Genomic DNA, 14,076 nt, shown 5'->3' with positions numbered 1-14,076 from the left:
GTATTGTGAGCTACATTTTGCAAAGCTAAGCCAAACATAACGGCTGATATCTAAATGATGGATGATTAATTTCATTTTCAAACCCTCGCTAGATCTTCACAGTTAATTGTTTTAAACTCATTTACTAATGTGTCATGATGGTTTTCAAAGTGTTATTATATGCTTTCTATGTGCTCAAATCTGACAACAAGGTATTCTTGCAGATGCATTTTCTGCAAATATTTGAGCAAATGAAGTATCCTTTGAAGGAGTTAGATCCTTCCTGTAGATGTGATTGCTGTAACTGATGATTTTATATGCTCTCAGCTCTCTGGTAGAATGTATCTCTAGGTGCTGCATTCTATATCTACTTACACCTCAGTTCCTATGCTATCATTCTGGTTCAACATGTAACAGTAAATCTATATATAATATATTTCCATGTTCAATTTCTTTATAATTTTTGTTGTCATTACACATGATATATTTGCCCCACTTTGGCAGTACTGCACACTGAGACACCATGAGGCAAATTAAAAGCGCATTCTGAATTTCAGAGAGAGCATGTACATTTACAGTCCCTCCATCATTTATGGTGAAAAAGTGTGAAGCTGAGTGACCTACATCCTTACGTACTGTGAAGGAAGAAGTCGTCTCTCTGGCTGAGCAGCCTGTCAATTTGTTTTGGGCTGTCCCCGAAAAAGAAGGGTGGCAGGCTGCGTAGCAAGTTCAGAATAGAATAGAGACGCAAGAAAAATTCATTCTCTTTGCACTTCTCGAGTAAATCTTCGTTTTCAGGACTGAGGGTCTTCAGCTTCTCTATGTAATTTGGGGCTATGTTTTCGGCCGTGAGTTGGAAGTCTTGCTGGCTGATTCTCACCAGTTGCTCTCGGGGTATAGCCACTCCTAAACGAGCCATGTGGACCTTCATGTGGTGGTGGAAATCGACTCCGTGGATAACCGTTAAAATGTCTGAAATGCTTAAGTTGGTAGCTGATTTTATACCCTCAATCTGTCTGTACAGCGTGACGTTGAGTCTCTGTTCGTAGCGTTCAGTCTCCTCCTTCATCCGCTGTGGGTCGTTGGCGATCCGCGGGACAAGTTTCAGGTAGTCGCCGATGATGGTTCCGGTCTCAGAGATACTGCCCCCATCTCCCTCTCCAAAAATTCTCTGGATGGAATCCGATGTCCCGTTGCGGGTCTTCACCTGGTTGGCCAGGACATCGAACAGCAGGGCCAGGGACAGGGCCACCACACCCACACCCCCCATCGTCACTCTCCCGCTCTCTCCCACTGTGGACCGCAGGCTGTGGTTGAAGGCAGTCAGCTGATCAGGGGTTAGAGAGCACTTCACACGTGTGTAGTGATCACTCAGGTGAGCAGAGGAGCTGAGGGACAGGTAGTCAGTGAACATGCTGTCCATGGATGTCTTGGGAATGACACCTAGCCCTGTGCCCAGCTGATACACCTCAAACAGGTCAGGAATACTGCACGATGGGACAACCTCTGCATTTCCCATGGTTCTGAATCTCTCTGCCTCTGTTTCTCTCTCTCCTCTGTTTCTCTCTCTCGTCTGTTTTATCAAAGTTGAAATGTAGTTCAGCTTCTCTCCTGTGCTGTCTGCTTGCACTGTCTTCGGTTGGGTCGGCTATTTAAACTCTGCTTACAGTTTACAGTTGAATGGCATTTGCTAATAATCAACTGATGTTCTATTTGTACAGCCTGGTGCAAATATTCAAAGTCTTTATCACTGCACACAATCAGGAGCAGTGCCACTGCTGTCTGCTGCCTCTTCTCTGGTGTTACTTAGGAGATCTGAGTAGCACTCTCTCCCGGGCAGGTGCTTTTTATGCTGATATGTGGTGTATTAACTGAGCTGAAATGTCATTTTTTTCATGACACGTGCCAGTCAATTTATTTTTGTGCAATCTTGTGATAATATTTAGAGTCTGCATTGGCGCAAAGGAGCAGGAGCATTTACCAGAATCAGAAGAATTACTCCGCCAACAAATGCACGCACACACACGCACACACATGCGCACACACACGCGCACGCACACACGCACACGCATGCATGCATTTGGAAGCCCAGCTATCGGTTCCCTTTCCAGACTGAGTTGATAGATTTTCACACATTGTGAATTTAATTCCCATGTAATGCAGACCCTGGAGAGGATGAAGCTTCGGCTGGTATAAGCAGTGTATAGACCGGGCCCTTTTTCAGACCGGGTGCACAGTGAAGTATTCGTTACGTGTGACAGTAGCCTCGATGTGTTGCAGGGAGTAAGATGTTCTTAGCAGCTGTTTGGGGACGCTACTGCAGAAGCTCATATCCCGTCAGCCAGAGATTCGTAATGATGGGAGAGTAATGGAATCTGTTTGCCACATAATAACATGCTTGATGAAACAGTGCAGAAAAGGACATTGTTTAAAACTGATTCAAATTCACAGAGGGATTCACAGAGACAATGGTTATACTGGGGATTGGGAAGGGATTTCTTGGAAGGAAATGTTTCCAGTTCTTACAGTACGGCTAGTAAATACAGGCAAAAACAAAATAAAGCTTTTAATTTTGTCCCCTCATTTTTGTCATTCTGTTAGCCCCCGTGTATGTATGTATGTATATGTGTGTGTTTGTGTGTTTATTACAGTTTTTGTGTATATGTATACAATATTTATAAAATGATTCAATGACACTGTTAAATTTCCACCGGTATTGTGTTTATTGTGTTATATATTTCACATTTTTAACCTTGCTTTGACAATACAAAACATTCTCAGTTTGAATATGAGAGAGAGGTTCCAGGTTCACGAAAGCCTGATCATCTATGATGAGAAGTTATGAAATAAAACTGTATATTTTATTTGCTTTCTTTTCTGTGTAAGTAAAAATCATCTCTCTGGTTGATTAAACTATCAGTACCTTTTTTGTACTTAAGGAACAGATGGGTCCCCTTGAGTAGGCCAAAAGTATACATGTAAGAGATGGCAGGTTGGTCGTTCTTGCATAAGTCGAGTAGTTTACGTTTTTTTGGACTTAAAGCTCTGAGGTGTTCAAAAAAATGTTTAAACTCATGGAAACCAACTTCTAGGACTTTCTCACTAGTCTGTCTGAGACGTTTCAAGAAGTATGTGTTTTCCAACAGTTGATCCTGGGGTTTGTCTGAACCTAAGCGAAGCAGGTGAATCTTCATGTGAAAATTAAACATGCCACCATGTGCAAAACCGGTCCACTCTGATACACTGACGTTCTTGGACTCGGCCATACTCTCCATGTGTCTGAACAGCGTGACATTGAGTCTCTGTTCATAGCGTTCAGTCTCCTCCTTCATCCGCTGTGGGTCGTTGGCGATCCGCGGGACAAGTTTCAGGTACTCGCTGATGACGGTTCCGGTCTCAGAGATGCTGCCCCCATCTCCCTCTCCAAAAAGTCTCTGGATGGGATCGGACGTCCCATTCCGGTTCTTCACCTGCTGGGCGAGGACATCGAACAGCAGGGCCAGGGACAGGGCCACCACACCCACACCCCCCATCGTCACTCTCCCGCTCTCTCCCACTGTGGACCGCAGGCTGTGGTTGAAGGCAGTCAGCTGATCAGGGGTGAGAGAGCGCTGAAGGTCTGCGTAGCGAGCGCTCAGGTGAGCGGATGAGTTGAGCGACAGGTACTCAGTGAACATGCTGGCCTTGGAAGGTGATGGGAGCACGCCCAGGTCTGTGGCCAGCGTCTGAATCTCAGAGAGCTGTGTCTGATTGCACGAGATGTTGCCCATTTTTCCGTCAGTTCTCTCTCATCTGTCACTGTTCTCTCAGCGTAGAAATGCAGTTCACCTTCTTATTGCAGCTCTTGCCTTTGCTCTGACACATTTATTCTGTACTGAAAGGGCTGTCCTCAGGGAACAAGTAAACAATAGACTAAATAATTATTTGTCCTGCCTAATGTAAATACTCAAAGTCTGCTTCTGCGCAAACAACACCAGTCATGATATCACAGGGCCTTGAGTGCCTTACTGCTTTCGTAAAAACGGTTGCTTCATATTCAAAACAATTTTAAGGAGAATTTAAAAAAAAAAAAAATAATCTAAAGTAGATGAATGAGTGAAGAAGAAATGGTGGCTGTGCAGTTGGCTGGTCTACAGAAATGTTACAGCAACATTGCAGTGGTAGCTAGATGACCACAGACCTGTTATTTATTCATATTTACAGTATGTGGACATTTCCATTAATCGTGCATGGCTCTGGCTCACCTGACTCTGAGTCAGCACTCATCCTGTACAGCATTAGCTGGTGGCGTGTTGCTGGTGTTTAGCCTCTGCTTGCTCTGTAGTGAGCTCCCTGCTTCATCCCCGCTCACAGAAATGATATCCCTTCCCTCTAAGCGAGCGTTTGATTATCTCTGTATGGCAGGGAAATGTGGCTGTGATCAGGGGGACCTGTGATGGTGATGGCCGTTTTGCAAACCCTCGGCAGCATGGTCCTGAGGAGGTTTATCACTGTTGTACACATGTAGATGCAGCCAGTACCTACCTAGCAAGTAGAGTAAGCACCTACAAATAAGTTCAGTTGTCATTATCTAGCTAACCAGCACAGTCACTTGTATCCAAACTTGTAAACTTGTATTCCAGCCAGTACTGTATTAATAGCTCTAGCTTTTGCACAGCAAATGATTTATATACCTTTATTTTGACAACATGTGGAACCAGGTAGCGAATTAAGAAGTTGGCTTGTTTGATTAAGGAGATAAATAATTGCATAGGTAATTAACAAGTTGACTTTTTTTCTTTGTTTTGAGAGCTTTTACTTTCCTGTTTCATTCAACACTATGGTGTTGTGGAGTTCAGTCTGTTCTTTAAGCTACTGTTGGCTAGATCTTTTGCCTATGCATGAAATGATATTATTTACACTAAGAGGTAAGAGGATTTTATCTGTGATAACCATGATTATGTGCAGGGCTGGGATGCCGCATAGGCCAATCAGAAAGAGGGGCTACAGCTATCGCTTTTATAAATCTAAATATTCACAGTTTTTTGTGTTTTTTCTGCAGTCTTTCCTAATTGTAATGGGAAGTCTTTTCTCTCTGTCATAGGTTATAATATTATTAAATTAGTGTATTTTTCTCTTTTGTGGCTTTTGTCAGAATGTCTTCATTCATTTCTGCTGTCAGCGTTAAGAGATGGGAATGAGATGAGTCGTCTTTTAACACCTTGGTTGGTCAAGACAGGATACAGGAAGGCAAGGAGAGGGTGTCTTGGACAGTCCTGAGGTTTTGAATGACCTCCTTGTTTTTACAGAAATTAAGTCAATGCAGTTTAATGGGTGTAAGAACAGCGCCGCCCTGGTGGTGTTACATGGCGCTGCAAGGTGTAAATTCACATTTCCTTTTTTTTTGTTGGTTCTTGTTACAGACAGTGTGGTTTGACCTTCACCAGAGGCTAACAGACACTGATGGTACAGCCAGCGCAGTAAGTAGCATCTTTTGCACTCCAGAGTCTTACCAGAAGAGCTAAAGCCACACCAAAGGTGGCTCTCTTGCCTGTTAAGAAAGCTTTTTTAAGTTAGTAACCCTTGGCAGCAACCCAATACCATGCTGCAAACGCTTGCAAACCATGAGCATGTCACCTCCTGACACATAGAGACACATGCAACCACATAATGCATCAGGTGTTTGTCCTTTTCCCAGCATGCACTTTGGGATCCATCTGCATGCTGTTTATCTCATTCCTAAGCCCCCAGCCCCCCCGTCAGGCTCTGCCCAATAGGTGTACATTAATGCACCTTAGAGAATCTTGTTGCAAATGGGCATGTAGCAGCATGTGTCTGTGTACGCTGTTTGAGGTCATTTCCTGTTTAGCACGTATGTACTTCCTCTCCACAGTGCTGTAAATCTGTGGTAACCGGTGCGTCCTGCACAGGTGTTCACGCAGGTGTTGGCTCGGCCGCTGTGGGAGGGCTCCACACCTGAGCTCAAACTCGCGGCGGGTTCAGGTGTTACAGCAATTCAAAGCTGCTGAGCTGGTGGCAGGAATGCTTGTGGCAGGCGGGGGAAAAGAGGTAGTCACGTTTCGGAGCAGCAGACCCTAAGCAAGCTGTTAGCCAATGAGAAGAACAGTTGCTTGGGGAGAGGCGTATTGTCCAATGAGATGCATTGGTGATCAGAGAGAGGACTGTTGTCCAATGAGAAGCAGTGATGATTGGAGAGAGGTCTGTTGTCCAATGAGAAGTGCTGGTGATCAAGGAAAGGCATATCATCCAAAGGCCAATTTGCAAATTAAAAGACCTCCATTACGTGCCTCAGTTGCCATCTCTGTTACCTCTCTCCTCACCTCAGAAACGTGTTGAAATAAATTTTGGACCCAGTTCCGGGAATTCTGAAATCGATTTCATTAATCAAAGTTCATTGGTCATTCGGGTTTCAAATAAGGACATTGCTCCACAGGCCAGATGTCCAGAGTGCGTATGTATGCAAACAGTCTGCAAATTATAAAAGAGCGTGTAGCATCCAGCTGTCTGTCACATGTCCCGACATACAGTAGCACTATGCGGCTCTGTACCCTTCTAGCTCGAACTGATTCATGAACGCAAAGGTGGGGTGGCAGTGTAGCATAGTGGAAAGGAGCAGGACTCATAAGCGAAAGGTTGCTGGTTCGTTTCCCCACTGGGGCACTGCTGCTGTACCCTTGGGCAAGGTGCTTAACCCACAATTATCCTGGTAAATACCCAGCTGTGTAACTGGATAACATTATCAAAAACAAAAATGCTGCTAAAAACAAATGGGCTGAAGCCTGGCCTGTCGCTCTCACCGGGCAGTCTCGGACGGAGCGGTCGCAGGACTCGAGCAAGAGTGCTAGGAGGCTGCAGCAGCACATCTGTGCACCTCCAAAAGGAGGCGTTTGAGCGTTCCTTTCCGCGATCTCCCATTCCGCCGCCTGAGCTGAGTCACAGCGGTTTTAGGTAGTGAGCGGCACAGGGAAATCCTCCGCATTGTCAGAACGGGAGAGGCGTTCCTCCTGAGAGAGAGCTCTGCTACAGAGCTCTCAGCTGGAGCCCCATCACGGGAGGGGCGGAGCACAGTGCTGTGCAGAGAGGGAATCTCTCGCCGGCAGCGTCTTTTCTCTGACATTATTCTCCTCTGTGGTGTTTGCTGGTGTTTTTTCTGTCTTAAGACTAACAGTACAAGGAAAAATGAATGAATGAGTGACAGATTACCCGGCAGGTACAGCACACAACTTCTCTAACAGAGAAAATGATGGGTAAATTCTGTGTGCGTGCGTGCGTGCATGCGCGCGCATGCGGGGTGGGGGGAGGGGGATTTGGGGATGGTGGGGGGATGTTGGGTTAGGGCTGAAGAACAAACCCGTATTTCCCAGTTTCCATGGTAACTGTGAATTCAGCTTCTGCACTTGGAGGTTGCTCCCTACCCCCACACCTCCAACACCCCCTACGTCTCTGCCTCATACCCAAGGGACACCCCCACCCCCCTCCTATAGGTGTAACATCATAGGACCCCACAGTAAATTGGCCTGCTCCTATACAGAAAGGATGCTGGTTAGTGATGTGATCTCCCTTCCTGTCAAGCTCTTGCTCAGATTTGCTCAGAGGCTGCGGCTGCTTTCTTCCTGGGAAAGGGCTACTCATCTGCTGCAGGAGGACTGGAACAAAGCACAGCTGAAGCACATATTAATAACCACTCCGGGGAGACTGTGATTCCAGCCAGCGATTGCGATTAATTCTCTGATTGGTTATGAGTCAGGGCCTGTGGACCCGGCCATGTATCGGCCTCAGATATGTATATCATTAGCCATTATCATTACGTTTGTATCAGTACACATCTGCGATCAATAGCTTGACATCTTATAATATGACCAGTATGATAACTAATGAGAATTTGTGTCTACCTGAACGCGTTATCGATGAACAGTGTAATAGCCGTGGCTCCTGGGGGACCCTGGCACCAGCGGCCAGGAGCAGCACTGCATCCATCAACGGTGGGAAAGCGTTTCGCTCTTGGCTCCAGCCAGATTTCCCTCACCAATCGTCCCTGTGTGTGTTCAGAATTCAGCCGTTCTGCATTTTTATTGGTCCCTGCTGAAGTTGTTCACTTGGCGTTTGCAAGAGGAAGTTCAATGCTTGTTTCTTTTATTGGAGGTGCAGGTTCCCGCCTTCGCCTCTCAGAGCGGAGGGTCATAGCCTCCCAGAGGTCCAGCCTGAGACATTTTCAAAAAGTGAGGGCTTTAAATACGACATGAGAGGGTGTCACACAGACCCACCATCACCTTCTCTCAGCTTTGTGTGGGAAAAAAGGAACTGACCGGCAGTGACATTGGACGGAATGAGCATCAGAGACACAGCTCCTCTCCTCGCCTTAAACTCCCAGAAAATATCAAACGATGGCTTCACCAAATTCCCACGGGACGTGAAGTCCCCTCAGCTTGTCCCTGCAAATACGACTTTGATTTCTGCTTTCAGATACGGCTGCTGTAAGGCTCAGGTGTCTGTCAGGGGCTGGGAGGAGGACACTGGGCCCAACACAGGAGGCAGAGCATGCGCGTAGCGTGACTTCGGCTGTGAAGTCTTCTGTTTTTGGGGTTTTACTGATCTACTTTTCCACAGAATAACCCGTTTGCTTTCCGTGAGCTGCTGGACAGGAGCTGTGCAATTATCTGCCACACAGATGTGAATGTTGGGAACAAACTGACAGCCTTTAACCGCTGCGATGCTAAATGAAGTTCTCTCACCTGGCTTCACACCTGAGGGAAGCAGCAGCATGCTGCTTAGAGTGGTGCGTGTGAAGGTACTGGTGAGCTGTGGGTATTACACACAGACTGGAGCGTGTGTTGCGGTTCGACCTCACTCAACACTCACTCAACAAGCTAAGAAAAGAGGGTTTTTTGTCTTGTCTGGCTGGATCTATTGGCTTGATTATTTGCATTGTTGACACTGATACATTGCTAATTATGCTTTACCTTCTGTGGTGCTGGTGCCTAAAAGCTGAAGAACTCAGGCTAGATACACACAGCTGTTTCCCGATTGACAGCAGTCAATAACTAACAAATCTCTCCTCTCACCCCCCCCCCCACTTTTCCCCTTTCTTCAGTCTCTCTACCTGATTCGTCAGGAGATGACTGTATCCCAGAAGCACCTGGGGGAGTTCTGTGAGGCTCTGAAGCAGTACCTGAAGAACGTCTCTGCCCAGAGAGACTGCTTCCAGTGAGTGTCTGTGTGTCCGTCTGTCCCGCTGTTTGTCCCGCTGCCCTCTCTATCTGGCTGTTTTCCAACATGGCTGTCTCTCTCTCCTTCTGTCCAGCTGGCTTCATTTCTTTTTGCTTATCTATCTGTGCGACTGTCTGTCCATCGACCCCTGTGTCTGTCTGACCAACCTGCACTCTGAATGTAACTTTATTCACATTCGCATGCAATACATTCACCAGCCCAGCTCCTCTCTGCCCCACTTCCTGTGACTGGCTGCTTCCAGGTCCATGCGTTGTTGATCTGTAATTACTCTGTTGAAATGGATTTGCTTTTTTTTCTTATGTCGAGTGGCGTGCAGACTGCAGTGATGCAGTGGTGATGAAATGGGGGGGGGGGGGGGGGGGGGCATAACTTCCCTGGTGCAGAGTGAGAAAGCGTGGTGTGGGGGGGAGCAGGGTGGGGGGCAGGGTGGCATACTCTTCCTCTACAGTCAGCAGCTGTAGAGGAAGAGTATGCTTTCGGAAGCTCAGTCCTGTCCACAGGTCTGTGAGCTGACGGGGGGGGGGGCTCATTAGGAAAGTGAATCTGAATGAGAATCCTGCAGCTGCCCTCGTCAGCAGAACGAGGCCAGAAAAGACAAAAGACAAGAAAGTGTCAGGAGCTGGAGAAGAGAGAGAGCAGCACACCCTCAGAGAGAGAGAGGGGGCGAGAGAGGGAGAGGAAGCTATAGGAGGGGAAAAGAGGAAGAGGGGGAGAGACAGAGGGAGAGAGAGCTAGGGACAAATATAAAAAGAGAGTTGGGCAGGGAGAGCGAGCGAGAGAGAGAGAGAGAGAGAGAGAGAGAGAGTGTACAGTCCCCCTCTCTGTCTCATATCTGTGGAGAGTAGAGTCGACTCAGAGGAGCATCCACTGAACTTTTATATTCTTCTTCCAAAGTGCTCCCAGAATGTAAGCTTTAAGCAAGCGAGCGCGTGTCATCAGGAGCGATTTGTAGTGCCGTGGTGATGTAGGCTGCACTGAATAATACATCAGTGAGAAGCTGGTTTCTCCCACATTACAGCTGCTGATGGGCTGTGCTGTAGCTACTCTCTATTACTCTGCCATCGGCCTCCATGTTTAATGGGCCCTGTTAATATCACAGACTGCATCATTCACACCTCGCACAAACGCAAACACGCTCACACACACACACACACACACACGCTCACACACACATACACGCGCGCACACACACACACTCTGCACACACCGCACACACGCTCACGCACACACACACACATACACACACACACGCACCACACACACACACGCACCACACACACACTGCACACACACACACATACACACACACACGCACCACACACATGCACCACACACACTCTGCACATACACACTGCACATACACACACTGCAAATACACACGCTCACACACACACACACTGCACACACACACACACACACTCACACACACACACTGCTCGCACACACACACACACACGAGACTCATGGTGAAACAGCCATTCCTCAGTTGTTTGATTCACCCTGGACCCCACAGTTCTACAGTCCCCCCTGTGAAATAAAGTCTGCCCAAAGCTCAAGCAGCGCCGTGTCCCTTTGCGGGTGGTCAGTGAGACACAGCAGGACTGTGTGAAAGAGGTTGCAAAGCAGCCTGCCCTCAGCTGCATGTAACTGCAGTACTGCTGCTCTAAGGCAATGTCATCTGTGAGGCTGCCACCTGGTGGCCGATGGGGAAAATGCACAGTGAATTTCACAGGTGGTGAAATGGACAGAAATGAATCAGGGCCAATCAAAGATGGGACAACCCCAGAGAGAGCCGTAAGCTGCTGTGCGGAGGGAGAACAGACAGCGAGGAAGAATGTAGTAAATGATGTTCTCATACTTATGAAACTGACCTTCTTCTTTTGCCTGTCCCTTCTTTCCTTGTTTATCTCCCTCTGTCTTTCTACCTTCCTCTTCCTCTTTTTTACTTCTCTCCTTCCTTTGTGTTCTGTCCCACTCTTTTTCCCTCTCTCCTCCCTCTGTCCATTTCTCTCTCCCTCCCTCTCCCTCTCTCTCTCTCTTTCTCCCTCTCTTTTTCTCTTTTTCTTTCCCCCTCTCCCTCTCTCTCCCTCTCTCTCTCTCTCTCTCTCCCTCTCCCTCCCTCTCCCTCTCTCTCTCTCTTTCTCCCTCTCTTTTTCTCTTTTTCTTTCCCCCTCTCCCTCTCTCCCTCCCTCTCTCTCTCTCTCTCTCTCTCTCTCTCCCTCTCCCTCTCCCCCCCTCTCTCTCTCTGTCTCTCCCTCTCTCTCTCTCTCTCTCTCTCTCTCTCCCTCTCCCTCTCCCTCTCCCCCTCTCTCTCTCTCTGTCTCTCCCTCTCTCTCTCTCTCTCTCTCTCTCTCTCCCTCTCTCTCTCTCTCTCTCTCTCTCTCCCTCTCTCTCTCTCTCTCTCCCTCTCTCTCTCTCTCTCCCCCTCTCTCTCTCTCTCTCTCTGTCTCTCTCTCTCTCTCTCCAGTGTGACTGCAGTGAGGCTGCCGGATGGAGTCTCCTTTGTCGTTTATGAGTTCTGGGACGGAGAGGAGGAGTGGAAACGGTAAAAGCTTAAATTCTTTAATGCCATTATTTCATTTTCATTTTCTGTGAAAATTCATGAGGAAGCCACTGCCATCTTTTAACTGAAACAGAGAAGAGATGGGGGCGCGTGTTATAAAATCTCTGCTTGCATCCCATTCCAGCTGTAATGCGCTGTGCTGTGCTGTGCTGTGTGCTGCTGTAATGCCCTGTGCTGTGCTGTGCTGTGATGCCCTGTGCTGTGCTGTGCTGCGATGCCCTGTGCTGTGCTGTGCTGTGCTGTAATGCGCTGTGCTGTGCTGTAATGCGCTGTGCTGTGCTGTGCTGTAATGCCCTGTGCTGTGCTGTAATGCGCTGTGCTGTGCTGTGCTGTAATGCCCTGTGCTGTGTTGTAATGCACTGTGCTGTGCTGCGATGCCCTGTGCTGTGCTGTGCTGTGCTGTAATGCGCTGTGCTGTAATGCGCTGTGCTGTGCTGTGCTGTAATGCCCTGTGCTGTGCTGTAATGCGCTGTGCTGTGCTGTGCTGTAATGCCCTGTGCTGTGCTGTAATGCGCTGTGCTGTGCTGTGCTGTGCTGTAATGCGCTGTGCTGTAATGCGCTGTGCTGTGCTGTGCTGTAATGCCCTGTGCTGTGCTGTAATGCCCTGTGCTGTGCTGTAATGCGCTGTGCTGTGCTGTAATGCCCTGCACTGTGCTGTGCTGTAATGCCCTGCGCTGTGCTGTAATGCCCTGCGCTGTGCTGTGCTGTAATGCGCTGTGCTGTGCTGTAATGCCCTGTGCTGTGCTGTAATGCGCTGTGCTGTGCTGTAATGCGCTGTGCTGTGCTGTAATGCCGTGCCCTGTGCTGTGCTGTAATGCCCTGTGCTGTGCTGTAATGCGCTGTGCTGTGCTGTGCTGTGTGCTGCTGTAATGTGCTGTGCTGTGCTGTAATGCGCTGTGCTCCCTCCTCTCCCTGCTTGGTTACTCTTTGCTGTGTTGTTTGCTGAGAGTGCTGCATGAATATGTCTGATGAGTAAATGCATTGGGGAACGCTGAGCGGGGGTGGCGGGGTTTGGGGGAGGGGTTTCCGCGTGCCTCTGCATGCCTCTGCTCCAGGGCTGTCCCATCATAGGTGACCCACTTCTGTCACTTTCCCATATTAATGAACGCCAGCGATCACACCGCTCTCCCACGGGGTGTGTGTGTGTGTGTGTGTGTGTGTGTGTGTGTGTGTGTGTGTGTGTGTGTGTGTGTGTGTGTGTGTGTGTGTGTATATGTGTGTGTGTGTGTGTGTGTGTGTGTGTGTGTGTGTATATGTGTGTGAGAGAGAGACAGTGTGTGTGTGTGTGTGTGTGTGTGTGTGTGTGTATATGTGTGTGTGTGTGTGTGTGTGTGAGAGAGAGACAGTGTGTGTGTGTGTGTGTGTGTGTGTGTGAGAGAGAGACAGTGTGTGTGTGTGTGTGTGTGTGTGTGTGTGTGTGTGTGTAAAGCGCAGTGATGCCTTACCTCTCTCTCTCTCTCTCTCTCTCAGGCACCTGCAGACGGTGTCCTGTAAGGCGTTCCAGCATGTGAAGGTGGACACGCTGTGCCAGCCAGAGGCTGTGTCCACGGTGGCTGTGCCGGGTGAGTGCCGGGGGCGAAGCGCGGTCGGCGTGCGGCACACTCAGCCCCCGCCCCGCCGCCCCCTCAGCAACCGCGCACAGGACCACAGCCAGTGCCTCACCATGTGTCCGTTTTACACAAGCGCATTTTATTAAATTCCATACATTTACTCAGCTCAGGCCTAACTAAGCCATGAAGAGAATTATGGAGTTTTCGAGCAGGAAACCCTCCTGCCGAGGGAAGCGTTTGCTTTCGGGAGCGCTGTGTTTACGGAGCGCTCCCTAACGGCTCTGTTTGTGTCTCCCCCACAGCCGCCTGGTGCACCCTGAACAGAGACTGATGTGGGAGGGGCCTCTGGGCAGGTGAGGTGCCACGCCCGGAGCCTTCTCTGCAGTCGCCCCCTCCCCCCTCCCCCCTGCCCCCCCACCCCCGCGTGGAAGAGGAGCACCCTCTCTCTCTTCTCTTTTGTAACGTATTACCAAACCGTGTCTGTTTGATAAACTACAGAGGCAAAATGCAGGGAGCGCATGGTCTCGGAGGCCAGAACAGCAAAGGAAAACAATAATATATAATCAATAATCAATAATCGATAATAAATAAGTGACAAGCTCACCCACCACCTAGACAGAGAGGAGCGCTGCACACAGCAGAAATTTGGCCACTGTCCCCACGAACACTAGAGCCTGTCTACAAGCACAATGTATATGAATAAAAAAGGTGATTTACTAAAAAAGATATATATATATATATAAAAATATATATACA

General features: G+C 48.4%; 1 protein-coding gene across 1 annotated transcript in view; it reads left to right on the top strand.

Moving 5' to 3' along the window:
* Positions 1-13,726, top strand: part of necab2 (N-terminal EF-hand calcium binding protein 2) — an 83,289-nt gene extending 69,563 nt beyond the window's left edge. The window contains exons 9-13 of the mRNA XM_036544182.1: positions 5,382-5,438; positions 9,071-9,183; positions 11,675-11,752; positions 13,241-13,332; positions 13,623-13,726. Coding sequence (XP_036400075.1) covers positions 5,382-5,438; positions 9,071-9,183; positions 11,675-11,752; positions 13,241-13,332; positions 13,623-13,651 — 369 coding nt within the window. The 3' untranslated portion in view covers positions 13,652-13,726. The remainder of the gene's footprint in view (positions 1-5,381; positions 5,439-9,070; positions 9,184-11,674; positions 11,753-13,240; positions 13,333-13,622) is intronic.
* Positions 13,727-14,076: the final 350 nt, after the last annotated feature.

The sequence above is a fragment of the Megalops cyprinoides genome, chromosome 13 (genome assembly GCF_013368585.1).
Source record: "Megalops cyprinoides isolate fMegCyp1 chromosome 13, fMegCyp1.pri, whole genome shotgun sequence".
NCBI classification, from domain to species: domain Eukaryota; kingdom Metazoa; phylum Chordata; class Actinopteri; order Elopiformes; family Megalopidae; genus Megalops; species Megalops cyprinoides.
The sequence above is the reverse complement of the archived record's forward strand: the minus strand, read 5'-3'. Positions and strand labels throughout refer to the sequence as shown.